The sequence below is a fragment of the Bufo gargarizans genome, chromosome 4 (assembly GCF_014858855.1).
Source record: "Bufo gargarizans isolate SCDJY-AF-19 chromosome 4, ASM1485885v1, whole genome shotgun sequence".
Lineage (NCBI taxonomy): Eukaryota > Metazoa > Chordata > Amphibia > Anura > Bufonidae > Bufo > Bufo gargarizans.
The window spans coordinates 378,418,548-378,445,906 of NC_058083.1; the positions used below are offsets into that span (position 1 = coordinate 378,418,548).

At 44.1% G+C, this 27,359-nt stretch overlaps 1 protein-coding gene across 1 annotated transcript in view; it reads right to left on the reverse strand.

Moving 5' to 3' along the window:
- The window catches only part of LOC122935448 (pecanex-like protein 2), a 644,117-nt gene that overhangs the window by 305,637 nt on the left and 311,121 nt on the right, over positions 1–27,359 (reverse strand). The window contains exon 11 of the mRNA XM_044291215.1: positions 6,825–6,928. Coding sequence (XP_044147150.1) covers positions 6,825–6,928 — 104 coding nt within the window. The remainder of the gene's footprint in view (positions 1–6,824; positions 6,929–27,359) is intronic.

The window sequence follows — 27,359 nt, forward strand, 5'->3', positions numbered from 1 at the left end:
CCAACGCTATTATCCCCTCCACTCTATTTACCCCCCCACTATCCCACCAACGCTATTATCCCCTCCACTCTATTTACCCCCCCCCCCCCACTATCCCACCAACGCTATTATCCCCTCCAATCTATTTACCCCCCCACTATCCCACCAACGCTATTATCCCCTCCACTATCCCACCAATGAAGCCCCCCACAATACCCCCATTCTTCCATACCCCCCATTATAATAACCCTTGCCCCTGGTTATTATATTAACCCTTGCCATACCCTGATTCCCTTAGTTATCACCCCTGCATTGGTTTGTGGTCTGCTTTACCCCAGCACGACCACCGTCAACCCTCGTCGTGCCCCCTAGGGATAGAATATTAGTCAGGTGGGTGGGTTGTTATACCTGTATGTGTGTATTGTATAGTTAGTTTGTGGGTGGAATTTGGGAACGTGTAGTGTAGTTGAGTATTGTATATTTAGTGCTGTATTACTGTATTGTGTGCGAAGTGTCAGGTGTTAATAAATACTGTGTTACTTGTACCCTTTGTAGTGTGTACTTGTTAGCGGTAGTAAGTAAGGCGCATGCAGCTAGTATATTGATTGGTGTAAGGCATAGCAAAGTTATTGTGTTATTGTTATATAAAGGTATAAATAGGCGGAGTCTTCACTAGACGGCTCCTCCTATTTATGAATATTAATTACCGATATTCGCATAATATTGCTGATTAATATTCCCCCTTTACAATTGCTATAGAGGGCTTCTACGTCCAAACTTGCCAGGAATGTGGACGAGGATAAGGAAATCCCCCTCATTTTCGTAAGTACGTCAGTGGTATCTTTAATATACGAGGGGAGGGATGACACAAAAGGTCTCAATATCTCATCCACGTATTCGCTGGCAGGCTGACTTAGGGAGTCATTACCCGAGACAATCGGGCGCCCAGGTATTGGGTGCTTCCTCTTGTGCACCTTAGGTAGTGCATAAAAGGTAGGGATAGTGGGGCTTTTATTATATAAGAAATCCAACTCATCCTTAGATATTAGGTTATTTGCTCTGGCTGTTACTAAGATCTTTTTAAGATCCTCCAAGTATCTCTTGGTTGGATTTTCTAATAGAGTCAGGTAGATTTCTTTATCCCCCAAGAGTTTGTTCACCATATTTTCATAGTCCTTCCTATTCTGGATGACTATGTTACCCCCCTTATCACTCGGTTTCACTATTTTATCTTTGTTGGCCTTCAACTCATCCAATGACTCAAGTTCTTCCTTTGTTAAATTCCCAGGGCTCAAGTCCCTGTTTATTCTGACCTTATTTATGTCATGGGATACCAACTGTACAAATGTGTCAATCTTTTGAAACTGTGAGAAGGGAGGAGTCCATTTGGACCTTGGTTTGAGGTCCGTTAGTGGGGGTGTGATCTCTACATTAAAGCCCTCACTTTCCAAATGTAGACTCTCCAATATGTCTAGAGCTTGCTGCTCTTTCTGGATGAAGTTTCCAGTTTCTATATTTGTGCTTGAAAATTGCTTGTGCAGTGCCAATTTTCGTGCAAATAGATTGATATCTTTTAGGCTACTTTCACACTAGCGTTCGATCGGATCCGTTCTGAACGGATCCGATCATATTAATGCAGACGGAGGCTCCGTTCAGTACGGATCTGTCTGCATTAATAACTTAGAAAAAATTCTAAGTGTGAAAGTAGCCTGAGCGGATCCGTTCAGACTTTCAATGTAAAGTCAATGGGGGACGGATCCGCTTGAAGATTGAGCCATATGGTGACATCTTCAAGCGGATCCGTTCCCATTGACTTACATTGTAAGTCTGAACGGATCCGCTCGCCTCCGCACAGCCAGGCGGACAGCTGAACGCTGCAAGCAGCGTTCAGCTGTCCGCCTGTCCGTGTGGAGGCGAGCGGAGCGGAGGCTGAACGCCGCCAGACTGATGCAGCCTGAGCGGATCCGCTCCATTCAGACTGCATCAGGGCTGGACGGAGGCGTTCGGGTCCGCTCGTGAGCTCCTTCAAACGGAGCTCACGAACGGACCTATGAACGCTAGTGTGAAAGTAGCCTTATCCAGTTGAATTTATCAAAATTCGGTACTGGCGTAAACGTGAGACCTTTCTCTAATACAGTAATTTGTGTTTCTGTGAGATTCTGTGATGAAAGGTTTATAATTTGGGTAGATTCAATATTTCCACTCTGGGCTACTTCATATTGTATCCCCACTTTTCTCTGTCCCTCTGTTGGACATTGCTCTGTCCTAAAAAAAAGGGGGGCAATGGGTGGTGTGCCAAATAAGTTTGGTGGTCCGGCCACAATTGGGCCTTGATTTTGTAATGCCACCGCATTCGTGCCACTTATACTTCCATGTGTGGATACCAATGCTGTGGTTTCCAGGGGGGTCGGTACAGCGAGAGGTACTTTGGATCTCACGGAAGCGGCTTGGTCTGTCTTGTTCTGAGCCCCCATGTTCAGGTTGGAGAATGCAAAACCACCCAAAAAGGAGGATGTACCACTTGCTTGTGGTTAGGCACATTCTGATGTATTAATTTTCAGATTACCCGTTTTTTTCTGATTTCTAAATCTGTTATGTCGCACCTTTCTTTTAATTCCCCCCCTATTTCTGGGGTCTTGATTATTTGTACTTTCGGTGCCAGAAGTATCAGACTCTGAGTAGTCCGTATATCGTGCACCTCTAATTGGGTTGTTTTGCCTACTTCTCCAACTATAAATACGGTTGGTGTCAAAATCCAATCTGTCCCGAATATATTTACGATGTTTCCTCTCTTTTATTTCCTCTTTTAGGATTTCCAGATTCTTCTGCAGTTTTGACTCCTGATTTTTAAACTCCGGATGTTGTCCAAAGGTGAGTATCTCTTTAACTTCCTGATTTAGTTGCTCTACTGTGCGTTCAAAGCACTTTTTTTCATACTCTACCATAAATCTCATGAGCTTCAGAGAGCTCTCTGTCTGGATTTCCTCCCACCCTTTAATGTAATCGGGATCCTCGGTGTGGATATTGGGTCTCAAGGTACTTCTCAGGCCTCTATATACTATTTTCTGATTTAAATATGTCTCAAGACTGGCTATTTCCCACCAGGATCAATAATATTGCTTATAGGTCTTACTGAGATTTTTAAAACCTGTAACAATATCCGTACTGCTCAGAGGAATTGCCTGTTGTGAGAAAACCTGCGTGGCTTCTAGACTGAATATATCTTTACTGATGCCTTGGACTAAAAAGCCCGCCATAGCCCACTGTTTAGGATGGAATAAATTTTCCAAGGTTGGGACTTAATGTAAGTGGGGGGTAACCCCTGTATTGAACAATTTATTAACCAAAGTCCCTTTTAGGAACCCTCGGGATATTGTTAATAATAATGCATCAATGGTCTGTTGGGACCAAAATCCCTGTAGGGGTCCCTAACTGAAAATAAAAATATTTCTTTATTAATTATTAGTTTAAAATTAATTTTGAAAGAAACAAACACTTTACAGAAAAATAACCTATTAAAATTGTCAGTGTCAGGTATTGCATGGGACACAATTAGAGTGTGTAATTGCGTTCGCCTTTTATTAAGTGTAACCCCTATGGGGTGCAGTTCCTCCCACTTATTTTTGTGGGGTAATGTTAACACTTGCAATCCTCGTGCTGATACTTTGTTTATAAGCACAAGCGGTGTAGTGGTAGATTTTATACTCCTGCTGGGGTCCTATAATCGTTCAGCCTTTATGCTCAGGTAGAACATTAGTTAAACAATGTTGCTAGTCTTGTAACTATTTGCAGGGCTGCCTCTGATTCACTCAGATCACTCTCTCTGAGCTGTACACTCAACTTTTTGTTGTTTCTGACTACTCTATTATCTCCATAGAGGTCACTATTTGCACTCTGATATTGAGGAGTGGAGTAAAGCGAGCCACAGCTATCATCAGAGTGCAATAGTGACCTCTATTAACTAATAATTAATAAATAAATATTTTTATTTTCAGTTAGGGACCCCTACAGGGATTTTGGTCCCAACAGACCATTGATGCATTATTATTAATAATATCCCGAGGGTTCCTAAAAGGGACTTTGGTTAATAAATAATTCATAGTTTTGATGCCTTTTAATGAGAATCTACAATTTTCACAGTCATGAAAATAACGAAAACTCTTTGAATGAGAAGGTGTGTCCAAACTTTTGGTCTGTACTGTATATATATACTGTATATATATATATATATATTTATATATATATATATATATATATATATATACATATATGTATATATATATGTGTATACCAAAAAAAGTGCACAGACTAAATGGCGTCCGTAAATGGCGTGCAGCTATTACAGATGTTCTTCTTCTTTCTTCTTTTCAGCAGCAAAGGGGTTAAACTCGCAGTGGTTGTACACCACAATCCCAGCAAGCCACAGCAGCACAGAAAGTCACAGTACCTCTCTGCAAGCAGTCACCAGCTAGAATGGCTGCTTGCAGGGAGGTTCTGCCTCTTCCTGTGTAGCTATAGTGCTGCCATTGGCTGGAGCATTGTCCAGCCAATCGCAGTGCTGGCAGGGGACCCAAAACACTGGTGTCCCCTGCCTCACCTCAGATGTGACCGGTGCTGACCAGTTCAGCACCGGCCACCGAGTGAATCTCTGAGCTCCTCCCGACCTTCCCTGCAGCTGCTGACAACTTCCTGCTCTGCAACTGACACATTGATCGGCCAATCGCAGGGCTTAGAGCTGCAGGGGGGTTTATCGGCACAATGCTGCTCTTTCCCAACATGGCTGCCGGTAAAAGCAGTCATGGTGCCGTGATTCCACCCCGATCTTCCCCCAGAGCCCCGCAGACCTCATGAAGTACATGTATGTCATGGGTCTTTAAGTCCCCGTCAAGATATGACGTATATGTTCGTCATGGGTCTTAAGGGTTAAGGGTGAGTTCACATCACCGTTATGGATTCCGTTATTGTTTTCCATTATAACATGGTTATAACGGAAAATAATGGAATCCATAACACGGAATGCAAAACTGAAGCCTTACAGAGGCATTCAGTTTTGATCCGTCATAATAGTCAGGATTTTTTTCTTTAGATTATGTCTCTCACAGTGACTACCATACAAATTGCAGATCTCTCCATTCTTTGTAGGTGAGAAAACCTGCAAAATTTCCATTTTCCCTACTGTATCTCTCTCTCTTGTATATTGTAATTCTGTCCAGTTAGAAAGAGAGCCTGTGGCAACCAATTATGTGACAATGTGGAAAAATAGGAAAACAACTGCAAAGACGGAATAAGGATAAACAAAATATAGGGAAATAATTTATATGAAAAAGAAATATGAAATAATGTTATATGGCATAATAACTCAAATACAGGTCATTAGGGTTTCTCAAAAAAGAAGAATGGGTATTGCATGTCACTCTTCTAACAGGTTTTTGTACTTTTATTTATATGGTGCCAGTTATCTGAATCAGTATCTACCGTATTTTTCGCCGTATAAGACGCACTTTTTCTCCCCCCAAAATGGGGGGAAAATGCCCCTGCGTCTTATACGGCGAATGCTGTCAGTTTTACATCGCAAGCTGCGATGTAAAGCGAGCGGGGACACGGGGAGGGACTGGGAGGAGGAGCTGGGGCCGGCAATAGCGGCGGGGCAGTGCAGTCACTGTACTATAGCCACGCCCCGCCGCTCCGGTATTCTAATATAATATGTCATATTCAATTAATGGTTATTAAATATGCCGCTTTATGCCTAATAGTACCTTAAATCCTAAGCGCTTCAGTAGTATGCAGGCCGGGCGGGCGGCAGCGTAACTCCCTGATGTCACGTGCCTGCGCCGCCTACTTTATGAATGAAGCAGGTGGTGCAGGCAAGTGACGTCAGTGAGTGATGCGCCGCGCCGGCCGCCCGGCCTGCCGGCATTGTACTGAATCGCTTAGGATTTAAGGTACTATTAGGAATAAAGAGGCATATTTAATAACTATTTATTGAATAAGACATATTATATTAGTATACTGGAGCGGTGGGGATCTGTGGATGGCACAGTTATGGGCTGGGAGGGTCTGTGGATGACACATGTATAACAGTGCCATCCACAGATCCCCCCCCTGTAACAGTGCCAGCCACAGATCCCCCTGTAACAGTGCAAGCCACAGATCCCCCCATAAGTGTCCGTCATCCACAGTTCCCCCATAACAGTGTCCGTCATCCACAGATCCCCCCATAACAGTGTCCGTCATCCACAGATCCCCCCATAACAGTGTCCATCATCCACAGATCCCCCCATAACAGTGTCCGTCATCCACAGATCCCCCCATAACAGTGTCCGTCATCCACAGATCCCCCCATAACAGTGTCCGTCATCCACAGATCCCCCCCATAACAGTGTCCGTCATCCACAGATCCCCAGTAATAGTGCCATCCACAGACCACCATTAGTTCCAAACACACAGTACACCCTTTGGTTAAAAATATTTTTTTTCTTATTTTCCTCCCCAAAAACCTAGGTGCGTCTTATACGCCGGTGCGTCTTATACGGCGAAAAATACGGTATATACCGAAAAGTGGCCTAACTGCTTAAAATCATACCATATACCACATGAAATAGATAAATCACATGCAAACCGTTTAAACCGCAAGAATATTTGCACTGAATAAATGAAATCAGTGGGTCTGTCATTACACTATGCTTCCCTCACTGAAGGCAACATACAGTTGAAATACAGTACGTCTTACAATTTTTACAAGTAAATGAAATAACCAATAAATGCTAATGAGATATAAATATTTTACTTTTTAAAATAAGCTAATTCAATTATTGTTAATAAATTTATAGTATGTAAAAAGTCACCTGAAAGGTATGTGATGTGTTGCTGCTGCAAGAAGCTTTCTACCCAAAATACACAGTCCAAAGGAAAGTGTTACCAAAAAAGAGTCTTCGTCAGTGCCTAATTTCTGAAATACATTATGAGAAACAGAGACCAGTATTAAACAGCTGCATATAAAAATGAATAAATATAGCAGAATATTATGGGGACACCACAAATGTTACACTTTAAAATCTCTGCTACAGTAAAATTCACTGGAATTATATGCAAATGTATTGCAGATATTGGTGTTGATTTGCCATGGAATTCACCCTGTGCCTGGCAGAAATTTGCACTCTGCATTGGATTTGGTAAAATCTCATCTACTTTGCTGATATGTAAAACATTGTGGATTTTCTGTCTATATTTCTCAGCTAATACCAATTAGTGTTACTCACAAGGTGATTTATCCAAAGTATTATATTATAAAAGTAGAAAGGTCTGGGCAGCACAGCTGTCTGTAGGTGCAGTCGGAGTGCCAGTGGCTGTGGGGGCGAACCACCTCCAGTAAAATAAATTTTAAAATTCCACAGCACTTCCAAGGCGTAAAAAAGTAGAAAAGGCTTTATTCACCAGAGTATTATATTAGTCAGGTTCCCAGTAAAGCGTGTCCAAAATCTTTTAAAAACTATTTTTGATTGTTTTGCTTTTTTACTTAAAAAATATAATTCTATCATTAACAGCAGTTTTCAAATATGTTAAAGATAATCTGTTGCTAGTTTTATGCTGCTGTAACTGAGCATTGAAGCTGTTCAATACACAGTGAACTCTGGTGAGTCCTCATATTCATGAGGTCCCAACTCTCTCATCCATGTCGATTGACAGATTTTTGTTTGTTTTATTTTTTTATTATTTTTTTGCTTATTGCAATTCAAGAAATTCATTTTGCTATGGGTATCTGTCATCAGTTTATAGAACTGGAAACAGATTCCCTTTAACACTTTAATGACCAGGTGTCATAAACTTACCTGGCTCCAGTGGTGAGATCTCCACCTTCTGAACTACCATGCTGTGAGAGACACTTTGCGAAGCCACGCCATCTCGTGATGGGACAGCATCCCTAGAAATGCTCTGTTTCTCTCCACAGTAGGTGTGTGCTTGAGGAAAATGAGTAATGCTTTATTATTCAGCTATTCTGTGTGCGTGCTGTGCCTGACTAATGGAACACCGAGTCATGGACCTATCAGGTTCTGATCCTGGCACTCAGTGCTCTATTTAAGCCATACACCTTTGCCAGTGAAAGCTTTAGACTCCTTAGCTGTGCTCCTGGTTCTGTGCGTGTGTGGATTGCTTGTATTTTTGACCTCAGCTTGCCTTTGATTTCTCTCTATCTTGTGTTTTGGTACCTTGCTTCCCCTCTGGTTCTGACTTTGGCTTGTGACTACCCACTGTCTTGCGATTTTGAACTGTTTGGTCGTTTCCGTTCTGACCCGTTCCTGTATGGAGCTGTCTTTGTGTGTTTCTGTCTTGCACTGTAGCAGAGTAGGGAACGTCGACTAGTTGTGGACTTGCAGCCTAGGGCTTACAATGCAAGTAGGCACGGAAATCGGGCGCGGTTCCAGTTAGGACTCACTGTCCGTGTGTGCCAATCTACTGCTGTGGTAACACCAGGCCTGAAAAAGCCTTAATGACCAGACACTTTGTTGTGTTTCAGGGCAAGTGGTGTTCCTAACTTTTTTTTTTGTTGGACTGTTAAAATGTTGTTGTTTTTTTTACTTTTTTTAGATGACACTCAATAACTTTGTTTTCAAACTGTAGCTTTTTTAAAATAAATATGCAAACTAAAATGGGTTCTTTATTTTGTCAGTAATTTTTTTTAAACAGGTGAAACTTGAAAATTTTTAATATAGTGCAAAGTTCATTTAATTCAGTAATGCAACTTAAAAGGTGAAACTAACATATGAGATAGACTGATTAATGCAAAGCAAGATATTTCAAACCTTTATTTGTAATAATTTGGGTGATTATGGCTTATAGCTTATGAGACCCCAAAGTCACAATTTTGAGGTACCCTTTGCTCAGGGGATATGGATTAATTAGCTGACTACAGTGTGACACTGAACCTAGAATATTGAGCCTTTACACAAAATTCAAATTTTAAGCTGCATAAATGCAATTCCTTTTAATTGCATTACGGAAAAAAAATTGACTTTTGCACAATATTCAAATTTTTTGAGTTTCACCTGTACAGTATGTATAGCTTCACGTGAACTGGGCAACTATGATGATGGCTTTAGTTGGTGTGGGCTTTTTTTTTTGTTTTTTTTGTTTACTTGTAATTTATTATATTTTTTACTTACCTTTTTAATATGTTTTTGGCACATAATATGTCCCCCAAAAGGCCATTAACTCATTGACGACATCTGTTGTCTCTTTCAAGATGGCACCTGCTCTGAAGCGTTGTGACTGCTTTAGCCGCTGGGTGCCTGCTATTTCTCCCATTAACTAACTGTGATAACACCAGTAAGACATTTAGCCCCTCAGATGCCATAGTCAAATTGTCATGGTCTTACCTCCTTGCTGTTCCCTTCGTTTGACATGTGCTGGCGGCCATCTTGGTTTCTGGGTTTTCTTGTAGCCTCCCACCCTGCGGCTCCTCCTTCCCACTGGGAGGAGCTGGATGCCTAGCTCATATATATAGGAGGTCTGTGGCTTCAGTTCCTTGCTTGGTCCTCCTGTGTTCACATGCTTCCAAGACTGCTGCTGCTTCTGGTTCCTGATCCTGGCCTCGTCTGACTACCCCGTTGGTTCCTGATTCCGGCTTCGTCTGACTACCCCGTTGGTTCCTGATTCCGGCTTCGTCTGACTACCCCGTTGGTTCCTGATTCCGGCTTCGTCTGACTACCCCGTTGGTTCCTGATTCCGGCTTCGTCTGACTACCCTTCTGGTTCCTGACCTCTGTCTCCGCAAGACCCTGCTTCGGTTTAGCCATCCGTTCGGACTTTGCTACGGCTTGCTCTTCAATAAAACCTTCTTATTTTCCACTTATCTCTTGTTGTACGTCTGGTTCATGGTTCCATGACATTAGGACCAAGCCATGAATTCTGACGGTACAGGGCCACCCTCGCTACCTACGCTGGTTGCCAGACTTGATCAGCAGGATCACCTGTTGGGTCGGTTCGCTGTGGCGTTGCAAACCCTGCTTGAACGCACGGCTCATTTAGCTTCCGTTGCCGATGGGTCGGTTGTCGCTCCTGGGCCCGCTCCTACTGCCGCTCCGGTTGTTGCGCCAGAGTCTACCCTGACACCTGTTGCTGCGCCTGTGGGGTTTCAGGGTATGACCGGTTCTGCCCCCCTTCCACAGCGCTTTGGGGGAGAGCCAACTCAGTGCCGAGGTTTCCTTAACCAGGTGGGCATTTACTTCGAGTTGCTGCCACATGCCTTTCCTACTGAGAGATCAAGGGTGGGCTTCTTGATCTCGCTGCTCTCGGACAAGGCCTTGGCCTGGGCCAGCCCTTTATGGGAGAACAACAATCCGGTGGTTGCCGAGTTTTCCGGTTTTGTTGCTTCTCTTCGGAAGGTATTCGATGTGCCGGCTCGTGCTGCCTCTTCTGCAAAGCTCCTTATGTCCATCAGACAGGGTTCACGATCCGTAGCTGAATACGCCATTGAGTTTCGTACCCTGGCAGCAGAGGTGGGCTGGAATAATGAGGCTCTGGTCGCTGCTTTCTCTCATGGTCTCTCGGATGCCTTGAAGGATGAGGTTGCAGCTAAGGACCTACCAGTGGAGCTCGAGTCTCTTATTTCTTTCCTGATTTTGATTGACACCAGACTCAGGGAGAGACCTTCCTTTAAGGAGAGCCTGCGGAGGTCTCCTAACAGATTGGCGCCTACGTTTGCTGTCCCACCCGTGCCTCCCTCTCCTCCCACGCCTCCTGGGGATGACTTGTCTGGGGGTGAACCCATGCAGCGGGGGTTTGCTCGCCTGTCTGAGGGGGAGAGGGTACTCCGGAGACGCGAGGGCCGATGCATGTACTGTGGTCTCGGTGGGCATTTTCGGTTGGCATGTCCGAACCGTCCGGGAGAACGCTCGCACCTGAGGTCCTGTCGGGGGCAGATCTTGGGTGGAGTCTCCTCGTCCCCGGTTTCCCGTGTTGACAAACCACTGATCACGGTTGTCCTCTCCTGGGTCGGGGGCTCGGTGACGACCCAGGCGTTGGTGGACTCTGGTGCTGGTGGTTTGTTCATTGATAGAGTGTTCGTTGCCGCCAATTCCATTCCTCTGCAGCCTCGAGGTTCCCCACTGGCTCTTGAGGCGATAGACGGCAGACCCCTTCTGCCGCCACACGTGACTCATGAGACCCTTCCAGTGGGGATGGCCATTGGTGCCGTTCACAGAGAGTCGGTCTGTCTCCAGGTTATTTCGTCTCCACACTACTCGGTGGTCTTGGGGTACCCCTGGCTCCAGAAGCATAATCCGACTTTCGATTGGAGATCGGTCGAGATCCTCTCGTGGTCACCGCAGTGTGGGGCTAGTTGCATCCATGGGCCTGTCAAGTTGCTGTGTACTTCCTCGGACTCTCTGTTGCCTCCTGAATACGAAGAGTACCGGGATGTATTCGATAAGGTGCGCGCGGTTGCCCTACCTCCGCACCGCCCATACGATTGTGCCATAGAGTTACAATCCGGTGCCGTTCCTCCTCGTGGCAAAGTCTATCCACTGTCGGTAGCGGAGAATGAGGCCATGGAGGAGTACGTGAGGGAGGCGCTTTCACGCGGACACATTCGCAAATCCTCGTCCCCGGCAGGGGCTGGATTTTTCTTTGTGAAAAAGAAGGGCGGCGAGTTGAGGCCTTGCATCGATTACAGGGGTCTCAATCGCATCACGATCAAGAACGCTTACCCGATACCCTTGATTTCCGAGCTGTTCGATCGCCTCAAAGGGGCCACGGTCTTTACCAAACTCGACCTGAGGGCGGCATATAACCTGGTAAGGATCAAGGCGGGCGATGAGTGGAAGACCGCGTTTAACACCAGGACCGGTCATTATGAATCCTTGGTTATGCCCTTTGGGTTGTGCAATGCGCCCGCAGTCTTCCAGGAATTCATCAACGATGTTTTCCGTGACCTGTTGCAGCAGTGTGTGGTGGTCTATTTGGATGACATCTTGGTATATTCTGCATCCATGGAGGCCCACATTCTGGATGTCAGACGAGTGTTGCAACGCTTACGAGAGAACAAGCTGTTCGGTAAGCTTGAGAAATGCGAATTTCACCGATCCCAGGTAACCTTCTTAGGTTACATCATTTCCGCTGAGGGGTTCTCCATGGATCCTGAGAAGGTTTCGGCTGTCTTACAGTGGCCCCAGCCCAGTGGGCTTCGTGCCCTGCAGCGCTTTTTGGGCTTCGCCAATTATTATCGGAAGTTCATCAGGGACTTTTCCATGCTAGCCAAGCCTCTCACGGATCTGACCAGGAAGGGCAGTAATCCGCAGGTCTGGCCGCTCGAGGCCATCCGAGCTTTTGAGGCTCTAAAGTCCGCCTTTGTGTCGGCTCCGATTCTGTCGCATCCCAACCCTGGGTTGCCTTTTGTCCTCGAGGTGGACGCGTCTGAGACGGGAGTAGGCGCCCTCCTGTCTCAGCGTAGAACACCAGAGGGTCCTCTGCTTCCTTGTGGGTTTTACTCCCGGAAACTGTCTTCCGCGGAGTGCAACTATCAGATTGGTGACAGGGAGTTATTGGCCATCGTGCAGGCCCTTAAAGAATGGAGGCACTTGCTCGAGGGCTCGGTGGTTCCGGTTCTCATCCTGACGGACCACAAGAATCTGACCTACCTTTCTGAGGCCAAGAGATTGACACCACGTCAGGCCAGATGGGCTCTGTTCTTGTCACGTTTTAATTACGTGGTCTCCTACCTACCCGGCTCCAAGAACATCAGAGCGGATGCCTTATCACGGCAGTACTCCGAGCTGTCCGAGGAGGAGTCGATTCCGACTACGGTCATACCCCCGAATCAGATCCTGGCCGCTATTCGCACCAGCCTGACTTCTCCTCTGGGTGAGCAGATTTTGGCGGCTCAATCTGGTGCTCCCTCTGGGAGACCCAACGGCAGATGTTTTGTGCCTGAGGAGTTGCGCACTCGGTTGTTGCGAACCTACCATAACTCCAAGGCCGCGGGGCACCCTGGAAAGAATCAGCTGTCCTGGGCGGTTTCACGTCTGTTCTGGTGGCCTTCTCTACGTTCCGACATCGCCGCATATGTAGCGGCATGCTCCGTTTGTGCCCAGAGTAAGTCCCCTCGGCACCTTCCGTTGGGCCTTTTGCAACCCATAGCCACCGGGGAGCGTCCATGGTCACACCTGGGGATGGATTTCATTGTGGACCTCCCTGCATCCCGAGGCCATACGGTCATTCTCATGATTGTGGATCGGTTTTCCAAAATGTGCCACTGTGTTCCTCTCAAGAAGTTACCCTCTGCACAAGAGTTGGCCTCGATTTTTGCCAGGGAGGTCTTCCGGTTGCACGGTTTGCCCAAGGAGATTGTGTCGGATCGGGGGAGTCAGTTTGTGTCCAGGTTCTGGCGCGCCTTTTGCTCCCAGTTGGGGATTCATCTCTCTTTCTCCTCGGCCTACCACCCTCAGTCCAATGGGGCCGCAGAACGATCCAATCAGGCCTTGGAGCAATTCCTTCGTTGCTATGTCTCCGATCACCAAGACAATTGGGTTGACCTCCTGCCTTGGGCTGAGTTTGCCAGGAACACGGCGGTGAACTCTTCCTCTGGGACGTCTCCCTTCATGGCCAATTATGGGTTCCAACCTGCCGTGTTACCGGAGGTATTCTCTCCCCAGGATATTCCGGCTGTGGAGGATCACCTTTCCGTCCTACGTGCTTCTTGGGTACAGATCCAGAGGTCCCTTGAGGTCTCTGCGCAGCGCCAGAAACTCCAGGCTGATCGCAGACGAGCGCCCGCTCCTTCCTACCAGGTCGGAGACCGCGTATGGTTGTCCACCCGCAACCTCAACCTTCGAGTGCCCACTCCCAAGCTGGCGCCTCGCTTTGTTGGTCCCTTCCGAGTGCTTCGCAGGGTAAACCCGGTAGCCTATGCCCTTGCGCTTCCTCCTGGCATGCGGATCTCCAACGTGTTTCATGTCTCCCTGTTGAAGCCACTGGTGTGTAATCGTTTCACTTCCTCGATTCCTCGGCCTCGTCCGGTCCAAGTGGGCAATCGTGAGGAGTATGAGGTGAGCAATATCCTGGACTCACGCCTGGTCCGCGGCCGGGTGCAGTTTTTGGTCCATTGGCGTGGTTATGGTCCAGAGGAGCGTTCCTGGGTTCCCTCCGCAGATGTCCATGCTCCTGTCTTGCTCCGAGCCTTCCACGCACGCTTCCCTCAGAAACCGTTCCTTACTCCGCGGAGGAGGGGCCCTTGAGGGGGAGGTACTGTCATGGTCTTACCTCCTTGCTGTTCCCTTCGTTTGACATGTGCTGGCGGCCATCTTGGTTTCTGGGTTTTCTTGTAGCCTCCCACCCTGCGGCTCCTCCTTCCCACTGGGAGGAGCTGGATGCCTAGCTCATATATATAGGAGGTCTGTGGCTTCAGTTCCTTGCTTGGTCCTCCTGTGTTCACATGCTTCCAAGACTGCTGCTGCTTCTGGTTCCTGATCCTGGCCTCGTCTGACTACCCCGTTGGTTCCTGATTCCGGCTTCGTCTGACTACCCCGTTGGTTCCTGATTCCGGCTTCGTCTGACTACCCCGTTGGTTCCTGATTCCGGCTTCGTCTGACTACCCCGTTGGTTCCTGATTCCGGCTTCGTCTGACTACCCTTCTGGTTCCTGACCTCTGTCTCCGCAAGACCCTGCTTCGGTTTAGCCATCCGTTCGGACTTTGCTACGGCTTGCTCTTCAATAAAACCTTCTTATTTTCCACTTATCTCTTGTTGTACGTCTGGTTCATGGTTCCATGACACAAATGTGGCCACGGCATCTGAGTGCTGAAAACCCTAAATTTCTGTGCTCCCAGAGCTAAAACTAAACATGTAGCAGTGCTAGCAATCACAGTTTTGGCATAGCGTTGCTAACCAATCGTGACTTCGTTACAACTGTAGTAGCAATACACAACAAGGCCAGTAGAAAGCAGTGTTAACCAAAAGTACAGTACGGAATGAATCAGATGAGAAGACTGCAAGCCACACAATTCATTAACACGTTAGCAGCACTCCACAAGCAGCTGTTGTGTAGTCAACTACAGTACTTTCTTTGTAATCAGGTCACATTTGCTTTCCGTGTACTGTATGTGTCATCTGGGAATTTAAGGAGAAGGCAAGATTTCCCCACACCAGAGACTCCCATCAGAAGCAATATAAATAAATAGTCATAATCGGGATTCATGCTGGACATGTCACTGAGCTACCCGCCGCTTCAGCATGAAAACACACACAGAACACCGGAGACCCGACGCCTGCCAAGCCAAACCGGGTCCAAGAGCTATGGGCACAATGACAATGCATTTATGTGTCTGTGAAGGTTCTCATTTATCCAGGTCATGGTATATCTGTAAAGAATAAATCAAGGCAACTGGACTTACTGTAGATTTCTTGAAAATGTTTCACTCGTTCTTCCAACGAGCTTTCTCAATTCTGAGTGACTGTACAAGAATTCACAAGTATTTAATATCTGTGGTCATTGTGCCAGTAGCTCTCGGACCAGGTTTGGCTTGGCAGGCATCGGGTCTCCGGTGTTCTGTGTGTGTTTTTATGCTAAAGAGGCGGGGAGCTCAGTGACATGTACAACATGAATGCCTAAGACTTTTTATTTAAATATGAAGGTACTGTAGAATTTGAAAAAAACTAAACAAAACTACAGTACTAAAGCATACAAGAATCCCCCCAGGGACCCGGGATTAACCCCCAAAAAACAACAGAGCCACCCGAACTATTTGTAATGCCTAAAAGGCTGCCAGACGAAATCAGGGAATACTGTAGTATTTTTGTACTGTATTTAATATCTGTGGCCGTTGTGGTTCTTTCTACTGTATTACAGTATTTCAGATAAAAATGAAACAAAAATAACAGTCCAGCTCACCAGCATCAGTAGTTTGGAAGGTGCACGGATGGGGAGAGACCCAGACTCATATACTTGAAAGGAAAAAATCCAGCACCTGGATTTTTCGTGCTTAACAATGTTTTATTCCACAATACCAAATATACAGCGGTGAAAATTCCTCAAGGTGCAAGCCCCAATACGACCGTATTGGGGCTTGCACCTTGAGGATTTTTCACCGCTGTATATTTGGTTTTGTGGAATAAAACATTGTTAAGCATGAAAAATCGAGGTGCTGGATTTTTTCCTTTAAAAAAAATGAAACAAACACATTATGAAATAAAAAACAACAGAGCCACCGCAAGCCTAAACTCTGTGTAACCTCGCCATGGCTGCCAGGCGAAACCAGGAAAAAATGTACGGCAAAGAAAAAGGGGGTCAGACAGCACATCCCAATGCGCAGGGGCACATTGCTATGGCTGAAAACAACACTGTAAAACAAAATATGGAATGCAACAGCTCTCTGTAAACCAAATAAAGTGCAAAAATGCATAATAATTCGTAATGCTATACTTATAAATTAGAGATGCTTGGCAAATACATTTTGTACAAAATTATTTGAGCCCTTCTGCCCCACGTCAAGGCGATCTCTGTAAGACTGGTTCCTAACACTAAATTCTACCTGTTCTGTGCCATGACGGTTACCATGCAATTCAGAGAGTGTAGGTTCCACATGCATGCTGGGCCTGCTTTAATTTCTGTCATCTTTGGTGCCAAAATGGCCTCCGTTATATCCAAGGAAAAGTAGGTACCAACATACATGCCAAGCTCACTCCACAGCTCTCCTGGTGCCAAATTGCCACCAAAGAATGCAATGAGAGTCCACACTATACCTCTCCTGATGCCAAATGGCTTCCAGTGGATGAGGGAGAGCAGGCTAAGGTATATACCATTACTCACACTAATTAAAACTGTTGCATTGCATGTTTAGTTTTACAGGAAATACTGTAGTATTTATGTATTTAATATCTGTGGTCATTGTGTTTTTTTATATTTTTTAAATAAAAAGGAAATTAAAAATGGCAAAAACTTGCGAGTCAATGATTTTTACTTTCTCTTTCTGATTTTTTTTATGTTGTAGCAAAGTTATTTCTATTTCTTGATCGTCCAAGCCTCCAATTTCGTATCCAACAACTGTGGAACATACAGTATGCTCAACAACAAGGGAATCATTAACTATTTATCATAAATACACTAATTATCATATAACTATATATTGTATATACATATGCCCTTTAGCTGTAGGAACACAAAATACTCTTGTATCCAAGGATGGCAGAAACAGCACAACACTGATCTATGTGGTTTAACTTTTGTTCTACTTTAGCGCATTTACTGTACAATAATAATAAGTGAATACAGCAGATGCTAATCAAAGGACAAATAGGTAGTTGTTTACTGTACCTGTAATTTATCATATACTCTATTATGTACACAGGAGATTCCAAGAGTAGTAAAAGTGCGCTTCTCTGTAGTAACTTGATGTGATAGTTCGAAACCTCTCCTGTCCTGCCGTATCCCATACTGTATATGTTGTGGGGTTTCGTTCTGGTAGATAGGGTAAGCGGGCGCAGTACAGAGGCAAAATACAAGTTCTTAACTCAAAACATCAGTGTTTATTCACCTTGTCACCTTGCTGGCAGTTCTGCCTCCAGAAGTCCATAGCAGGCTTTAGGGGGCCTGTTTCCCCAGGGTGCGGCTCTTAGCCCTCCAGCACGGCACAAAGCCTCAGATACCAAAAACAGAGACATGTCTGCTGAGCCCAGCTGCCTATTTAAGGACAGCCAGGTGCTGCCAAAACTCGCACTGGCACTTAAACTCTGTTCCAGTATTTGACCTCACCTGGCTGGAAACTAGCTCAGCTGCACATGCTGGGAGGAGAAAAACCTGCCTTGCCAGACACAACCGCTCACTGTGTCACATACCCCTCCCTTTGTTCCACCCTGAGGGATGGACACACGCCAGACAATGCACCCGAGACAGGGCACCAGTGATTGCCTGCAAACTGCCTGCTCTGTGTTCTACCGAGAACTTAAAGTTTTGCAGAGAAATAAAACATCTGGTGAACCGGGCATTCCTGTCTTTCGCCTGGCTCATCCACTCGAGAGGGGAGTGGTCAGTCACCAGGCAGAACTTTCTCCCCAACAAATAGTAGCGGAGATACTAGAGTGCCCACTTGATAGCCAGGTACTCTCTCTCCACTATACTGTACCTGGTTTTAGCTGGGGTGAGCTTGCGGCTTAGGAAGACAATGGGATGCTTCTCCCCGTTGACTTCCTGAGACAGTACAGCACCGAGGCCTACTTTGGAGGCATCCATTTTTACCATGAACTCCCTCTTGAAGTTGGGCGTCACCAAAACCGGTGACCCACACAGGGCTGACTTTAAAGTGGCAAAAGCCTCTTCCGCCTGATCATCCCAGCGAACCAGCACTGATTTTCATCCCTTCGAGAGCCCTGTCAAGAGCGTGGCTAGAGCATCAAAGTGGGGAACAAACCTTATGTATTAGCCCACCATTCCCAGGAATTACTTTATTTGCCTAGTGGTGACATGTCAGGGCCAATTTCAGGGCCAATTCCGTATCGGCCTCTATTTTGCTCACTTGGGGTTTAGTGACTCTGCTCCCAATGACATACCCCAGGTACTTAGTCTCTTCTAACCCTATCGCACATTATTTTGGGTTAGCGGTTAGGCCAGCTTTCCGAAGGGAGTCCACTACAGCCTGCACTTGGGGTAGGTGACTTTCCCAGTCGGTACTGTGGATGACAATATCGTCCAGGTAAGCCAAAGCATAGCGACGATGTGCACAAAGCACAATGTCCATTAGGCGCTGAAAAGTGGCAGGGCGCCATGGAGACAAAAGGGTGAGATCTTACATTGATACAGACCCTCAGGCGTGATGAAGGCAGTTTTCTCTTTGGCAGCCTCCATTAAGGACACCTGCCAGTACCCTTTTGTGAGGTCCAAAACATAAAAATACCGGGCTTGTCCTAACCTCTCGATGAGCTCATTCATCAAGGCCATGGGATACGCATCGAATTTGGAAACCTCATTAAAGTTTACAAAATTACAAAACTGCAACGTCCCATCCGACTGTTTAGAGGAGAGGCTGTCAGCAATTTTTACTGTGGCAGCTGCCTCTCTTGCATCAGAGAGAGGGGCTGGAATTTCTTATCCTAGAAAACCTGGTCGTGCGGTGTCTTATATACAGGTTCCCCTGTCTTTCCATGATTTGAGTAAATTCACATGGTAAACCTGCTCCGGCTTTTGCCGTCCTGATTTTTGTACCTTGTAGTTTCCATCTCCAAATTTCTTTAGTACCTCGTAGGGCTCCTGCCACCTAGCCAGGAACTTACTGTCCACGGTCAGCACCAGAACCAAAACCCGATCACCCAGGTTAAAGATCTGGTTCCGAGCCTGCCGATTATAGACCCGACTCTGGGCTCGCTGAGCTGCCTCCATATGCTCCCTAACAAGAGGCAACACTGTCTCTAGCCGATCTTGCATCTGGGTAACATACTCAATGATACTTTTATGTGGAGTGGGTTGTTGTTCCCAGGCCTCTTTGGCCACATCCAGGAGACCACAAGGGTGTCTGCAATATAGCAGTTCAAAGGGCGAGAACCTGGTAGAGGCCTGGGGTACCCCTCGCACTGCGAACATGAGATAGGGCAGAAGGAGGTCCCAGTCCTTTCCATCTTTAGATACTACCTTTATCAACATATTTTTTAGTGTTTGGTTAAACCGTTCTACCAGACCGTCTGTTTGCGGATGGTAAAAGGACGTCTGTAGTTGTTGTATGTGCAGCAACTTACAGAGTTCCCTTATCACCTTGGACATAAAAGAGGTCCCTTGGTCGGTCAGAACCTCTTTAGGTAGTCCTACTCAGGAAAACATCTCCATTAACTCCTTAGCTATGAGTTTGGCCAAGGTATGTCGCAGTGGCACCGCATTCGGGTAACCAGTGGCGTAGTCTAAAATGAATAAGATGTGTTTATGCCCTCTGGCGGACTGCGGTACTGGGCCTATGAGGTATTTTTTTGAGGTACCATATTTGGTCAAACGGTACTTCGATAATCAGGAGAAGGTACTAGGGTATTACGGAAATGTGGCTGGGAGCTAGTTATCTGGCAGGTCGGATAAGACTTACAAAACTCTTCCACTTCTTTGAATATGCTGGGCCAGTAAAACCGGAATGCAATTCTGAGTTTTCTGCAGCCCCAGGTGACCCCCGAAAACGTGTTGGTGGGCTAGATCTAACACAAACTTGAGATAAGCCTTGGGGACCACCAACTGTTCAATAGACTCAACCGACGCAACATATCCTGATGAACCACAAAACAGGGAAACACTGACTTTGCCCCAGGTTGTTGTGATTCACCATCTACTATTAACACATTTTCCCAGAGATGGGATAGGGTTGGGTCCCAACGTTGGGCGGTACCAAAATTATCTCCAGAGACATTGAGGTCTGACTATTCAGGAAGGTCCTCCACGTTTCCCACCATCACACTTCACGGGCTTGTCTCCCACTCTTCCACCAAAGTCTCCCCTACCGCTGGCCCTTTGGTCTCAGGTTCCCAGGGTTCTAGTCTCCCCCTGAGGCGGGCCACTCTGCTAGGGTTACCCCTGTCTCATCGGTATCAAATGTAGGAATATAAAAAAGAGAGGATTAGGGTACAATTGAAGTTCTCTGATCTTGAAGGCGGACCAGGCAACACAAAGAAGAGTACCTGAAGTAGAGGCTAATAGAGGCGCCAAGGGGTGGAGGTGAAATTTCCAACAAGTAGTATATATAAGTTATGCTTGTTTTCAACTATAGAATAGGGTAGGCCGCACAGGTGCTTCGGTGGGTCAAGGGTATCCTTGCCCACTGTGGAGAGATAGAGGTGGTGTAGAAAGGAAAAAAAGGGGGGAGAACCCTTCACACCCATTAAAAAGAAAAAGAAAACACATAATAGGCGCCAAATTCCCTCAGTCACTAAACGTGATGATAATTCGAATCTGTTGTTAGTTATATATATAACAAGGTGGGTTTGAATAAAAGGACCTTCACCTAGGTCTGATAAAAGAGCCAAAAGTTTAAGACTATCAACACATCCTTGTGATGGTGATGTCGACAGATGATAATTATAAAATAAGAATAATAAAATCAAATCCACTCACTTCACGGGGGAAGGCAGTCACCCGGATCAATTCAGAGACCCCTGGGACTACTTTTCCCCCCGGCCAGGATCACATGCAGAAATATAAATAATTGAACAACGCCTACACAAGTGGCTTCTGGTCAATCATTTTATTGGTACGTGGCTCAACGCGTTTCGAGGGTCTAAAGCCCTCTTCTTCAGGAGTGCTTGAAACAAGTTTCTAAGACCAGTCTGGAATATTTATATATTTATAATATTCCAGACTGGTCTTAGAAACTTGTTTCAAGCACTCCTGAAGAAGAGGGCTTTAGACCCTCGAAACGCGTTGAGCCACGTACCATATAAAATGATTGACCAGAAGCCACTTGTGTAGGCGTTGTTCAATTATTTACATTTCTGCATGTGATCCTGGCAGGGGGGAAAAGTAGTCCCAGGGGTCTCTGAATTGATCCGGGTGACTGCCACCCCCCCCCCCCCGGGAAGTGAGTGGATTTGATTTTATTATTCTTATTTTATAATTATCATCTGTCGACATCACCATCACAAGGATGTGTTGATAGTCTTAAACTTTTGGCTCTTTTATCAGACCTAGGTGAAGGTCCTTTTATTCAAACCTACCTTGTTATATATATAACTAACAACTGATTCGAATTATCATCACGTTTAGTGACTGAGGGAATTTGGCGCCTATTACGTGTTTTCTTTTTCTTTTTAACGGGTGTGAAGGGTTCTCCCCCCTTTTTTTCCTTTCTACACCACCTCTATCTCATCGGTATCAGTCATTCTCATAGCAGGCCACAGTGTCGGGAAGCCCTATCATAAGTTCCTACTGTAATTATGGGGCAACTGCCACTTTGTGAGTCCATCTGCCAGCCCCTGTGGTTAGGCAAAATACAAGTTCTTAACTCAAAACTTCAATGTTTTTTCAGACTTGAGGCAACTGCACAAAACAGCACGTAACTTCGCAGTCTTGGTGTTAAATCACACACAATGGAAAGTTCATATAACACAAGTCACCTTGCTGGCAGTTCTGCCTCCAGTAGTACACAGCATGCAGCTCTCAGCACAGCACAAAGCCTCAGATCCCCAAAACAGAGACATCTATGCTGAGCCCAGCTGCCTATTTAAGGACAGTCAGGTGCTGCCAAAACCCAGACCAGCACTAAAACTCTGGTCCGGTATTTGACCTGACCTGGCTGGAAACCAGCCCAGTCGCACATGCTGGGAGGAAAATACCTGCCTTGTCAGACACAACCCCTCACTGTATCAGAATGTACATACTGTACAGTACAATACATACATTATTTTAGAAATTTTATTGCTTCCCTGTCTAATTCTATAGTCCTGATTTTAAAATCCACACCAATTGTAATAAAATACACTAACTTTCCGTGTACTCTATGTGTTAACTGCGAGTCTAATAAGAAGGCAAGATTTCCCCACACCAGAGACTCCCATTAGAAGCAATTTAAATAAATAGTCATAATCGGGATTCATGCTTGACATGTCACTGAGCTCCCGCCGCTTCAGCATAAAAACACACAGAGCATCGGAGACCCTACGCCTGCCAAGCAAAACCGGTCCGAGAGCATTCGGGCACAATGGCAATGTTTTTATTTATTTCATATCTTAAATACAATAGTCCTCTATCATTCAGGACTTTATTAAGAACCTATGTTTTATTTAAATATAAAGAGGACTGGTCAAGTACAATTTATTGATATTAACATATATAAATCAATAATCAATACATATAAACTTGATAAAAACATATATCATATATATATATATATATATATATATATATATATAAACTATAAGATAATATATTAACATGTATAGCTTGGAAGAAAGATGAGACAGAGGGGATATGATGAAAACTTTTAAATCCATAAAGGGAATCAACAAGGTAAAAGAGGAGAGAATATTTAAAAGAAGAAAAACTGCTACAAGAGGACAAAGTTTTAAATTAGAGGGGCAAAGGTTTTAAAGTAATATCAGGAAGTATTACTTTACTGAGAGAGTAGTGGATGCATGGAATAGCCTTCCTGCAGAAGTGGTAGCTGCAAAAACAGTGAAGGAGTTTAAGCATGCATGGGATAGGCATAAGGCCATCCTTCATATAAGATAGGGCCAGGGGCTATTCATAGTATTCAGTATATTGGGCAGACTAGATGGGCCAAATGGTTCTTATCTGCCGACACATTCTATGTTTCTATATATGAAAAAAAAAAATATATATATATATACATATATATTTATATATATACTGTACAGACCAAAAGTTTGGACACACCTTCTCATTTAAAGAGTTTTCTTTATTTTCATGACTATGAAAATTGTAGATTCACACTGAAGGCATCAAAACTATGAATTAACACATGTGGAATTATATACATAACAAAAAAGTGTGAAACAACAGAAAATATGTCATATTCTAGGTTCTTCAAAGTAGCCACCTTTTGCTTTGTTTACTGCTTTGCACACTCTTGGCATTCTCTTGATGAGCTTCAAGAGGTAGTCACCTGAAATGGTTTTCACTTCACAGGTGTGCCCTGTCAGGTGCATTGTGGAGAAGTCAGGTGGATACACAGCTGAACATTGTTATTCATGTGGAAGTAGTGATGCATTATACAGAATTATTAGCTGATATTCAATTGCAGATATGTCATTAAATTATAATTATGTAGTTTTCTTTAGTTTATGTCCCTTTAATTATGTGTTTCTATGTTGTTCCTTTGTTCGCCTATAGTACAGTATTCATACTGAGCTTAGTATACAGTACATATAAACATTTGTATATTCAGATTATTATTGCTGCTATGCAGCTTAATTACCGCCTCCTTGCTACTCCCAGTATAACTAATGAGGTGGTAATTAAGTTGCATAGCAGCGATAACAATATGAATATACATATGTTTTTATGGATACATTCATAAAGGGACATAGCTAATAAATACACTCTGTTATCGCTGCTCCATTATATATATGTAAACATCGATCTATTACACATCTGTATACACTACTCCATTATATATCTGTATACACTACTCCATTACATTTCTGTATACACCACTTCATTATATATCTGTATAGACCGCTCTATTACTGTATAAATCTGTATACACCGGTCTATTCTATATCTGTAACCACTGCTCCATTATACAGTATATCAGAATCCACCGCTCTATTATATATCTGTATATAAAATATATAGATTATTATTAGATATACAGATATATAATGAAGCGGTTTATACAGATATACTATAGAGCGGTGTATACAGATATGCAATAGAGCGGTATATACAGATATCTAATGGAGCGATGTATACAGATATATAATGGAGCGATGTATACAGATATATAATGTTGCAATGTATACAAATATATAATGGAGCAATGTATAGACATATAATGATGCGGTGTACACAAATATATAATAGAGCGGTGTACACAGATATAAAATAGAGCAGTGGATACAGATATATAATGGAGCTAGGTATACAAGTATGTAACGTAAGCGGTTTATACAGATATGTAATGGAGCAGTATATACAGATGTAAAATGGAGCGGTGTACACAAATATATAGTCCAATATTCCAGATGTAATGATTTAAAATTGTGATTGATACATAAATATATTAATTTACAGTTAGTCCATAACCCTCACTTGGAATTTTAAAAGATAAGTCACTCCACAGTATTCAGTACAAAGGCTGATAAGTTGTTATCAGCAAGTCAAGCGCTGACTAATTGATATCTTGAAGCCAAACGTACATGTCTCGCTAGATTCAATACACTGTGAGAAGCAGGTTTAGAGTTATCAGTGATCTGGATGATAGCGTCCTGCTTTGTTCATATTGTCAGCATCGCATTGTTATATCATTTTGTGCTGGTCCCTGACCCAACAAAGGGTTAAACTGACATGCAATACTTTAGATGTACCCATATCGCAAAAGGTTAAGAAAAAGGTGAAACTACAGTATTCAAAATCTTCGATAGGGCCCTACTACACCGAAGGGTTAAATACTACTGTAGCACTAAGGAAGAAAGGGGATGAAAGGGTTAATATTTAGTCTTTCAGGGATGGAACCTAGAGCAGGAGCCGCTCAGCGCTCCATATAAATCACTGCCCCCTTCTCTATCACCGCTTCAGCCCGTGAGGAGCTAGAGCAGTGATGGACAAAAGGGGATGAAAAGGTTAATGGACAGTACAGGAGGTCAAGGGGATGCTCGAGAACACCCAGGGTGAATAAAAAAATAAAATGAAAAGGTTCAGCATCCCTGCTTCCCCATAAAAAAAAAGACTGCCATTTTATTTTCTGGCTGATCCTTTTAAACCAGCAGGTGTGTTTTTATTGGTTCCACAAGTCACATGCCCTTGCCCATTCACATTAAAAAATAGGTTTCATTCACAGAATACAGCATAGTCAGCCAACCAAGAGAAAATTTCCTAGGCAATTAAGGTTAATTGGCGATGACAGGTTGTCAAAACAAAGTTTCATATTTGTTAACAAGGCAATTAACCTTAATTGCATGGGAACTTTTCTCTGATTGGCTCTCATGACCGTGGGAACTTTTCTCTGATTGGCTGACTATGCAGTATTCTGTGAATATAACCTAGTTTTGAATGCGATTGGGCATGGGAGGGCATGTGACTCGTGGAACTAATAAAAAAATACACCCCCTGGTATAAAATGATCAGCCAGAAAAGAAAATGGCAGTCTCTTTTTGTTGGTAAGGCGGGGATGTTGCTTCTTTTTTATTTATTTTTTTGACCCTGGGTGTTCTGGAGCTTCCCTCTAACCAGCTGTCATACTGCCCATTAACCCTTTCATCCCTTTCTTCCATCACTCCTCCAGCTCTGAAGAGGCTGAAGCGGTGATAGAGAAGGGGGCAGTGATTTATATGCAGTGATTCATATAAATCACTGCCCCCTTCTCCATTCATTCCAAGATGTGGAAAGGGAAGGATCTAACTGAAATAAGTGACCTTTATCTTATGGTAACCAACCAGAGTCGGTTTAATGTAGTAGAGATGATTTTTGTAACATTTGATAGAGCTGAGTTTGTTAGCTGTAGCAGTCCGCAGTCTGTCATATGTAGTAGGGCTGAGTATGTCGATTGGCGCAGCTCACTTTTATACTGTGATGCGGTACCTATATTTTACGTCGGACTGCAGGCAGACTAACCGGCTTAATGCAGTAATGTAGAATAAAGAATCAAATGACAAATTCAGCCCAGCTACATGTAATTCCTGACATCACGTCCTCCTGATAGAGTCCCTTGTAAATATGAAGTGATTTATTCTGCGTTAAACAAAGTTAGCGCATTTTTTTGCCCATCCACGTGTCCCATCAATAATATTTAGTGTGCAGGGAGGCTATTAACGCAATACTTAACGTCCATATGGTGGACAATAACAGTACATTTTCATGTCCCTAACAGCAATAATGTACCAATCGATCCAAATAAAGTTAATATGGAGAAGTTAATCAATAGTCAATCATTGAATAGTGATTAACAGTAACAGTTCATAGTTATTGGTCACAGTTCATGGTTATTTGCTCCTTGATCCATATAATATATGCAACATAATGCTAGTAATCAGAAGCGGTAATAGATCTCCGCTCTATCAGGTCCTCTTGTGTATGGAATACTGCTTGTAAATATAGCGCTGAATATTGGTGCTCTTATCTTGATATTTAACTGGAAAAAAGGAGGATGGATTCACTGGCTATTATTGGCTATAGCATTCAGCAGTGAAACATTGATTAGTACAGTCACCTGCATTTGTTTACAAATCACGCTCATCTGCACAGTGCTGATTAGTAACAGGCATGCATTTCTACTTAGTTGAGACAGTAGACCGGTAGTAGCTTACTGTAAGTCGCGTTTGTTAGTGTAATCCCAATTTGGATTGCGCTTGCTTGTTATAATGAGCTGGGAATGGGGATGTGCCCATCAAAATTTACGGTTATTGTCCACCATATGGACTTTAAGTATTGTGTCTATTGCAGTTTCCTAATGTGGCAGCTATTTATTTTAAATAATGAATAATGAATGTTGAAAGGGATTATGAGGAATGATTACTGTTTGTACAATCAATTGTTTTTTTTCAACATCTATTGCCTTTTTTTAACATGGTTTATTAATTGAGAATTTAAATTTTTTATTATTTATATAAATACATTTGGGGGTCTTCCATATTTTACCAGAAGATGGAGTGCCTATTGCATTTATTTATCATTTCTTTTATTATTGGTTGTTTGGATTTTGTGGTTTCCAAATGGATAAGTGCACCCAGCATTTTTGTACATTCCCCTTCATGT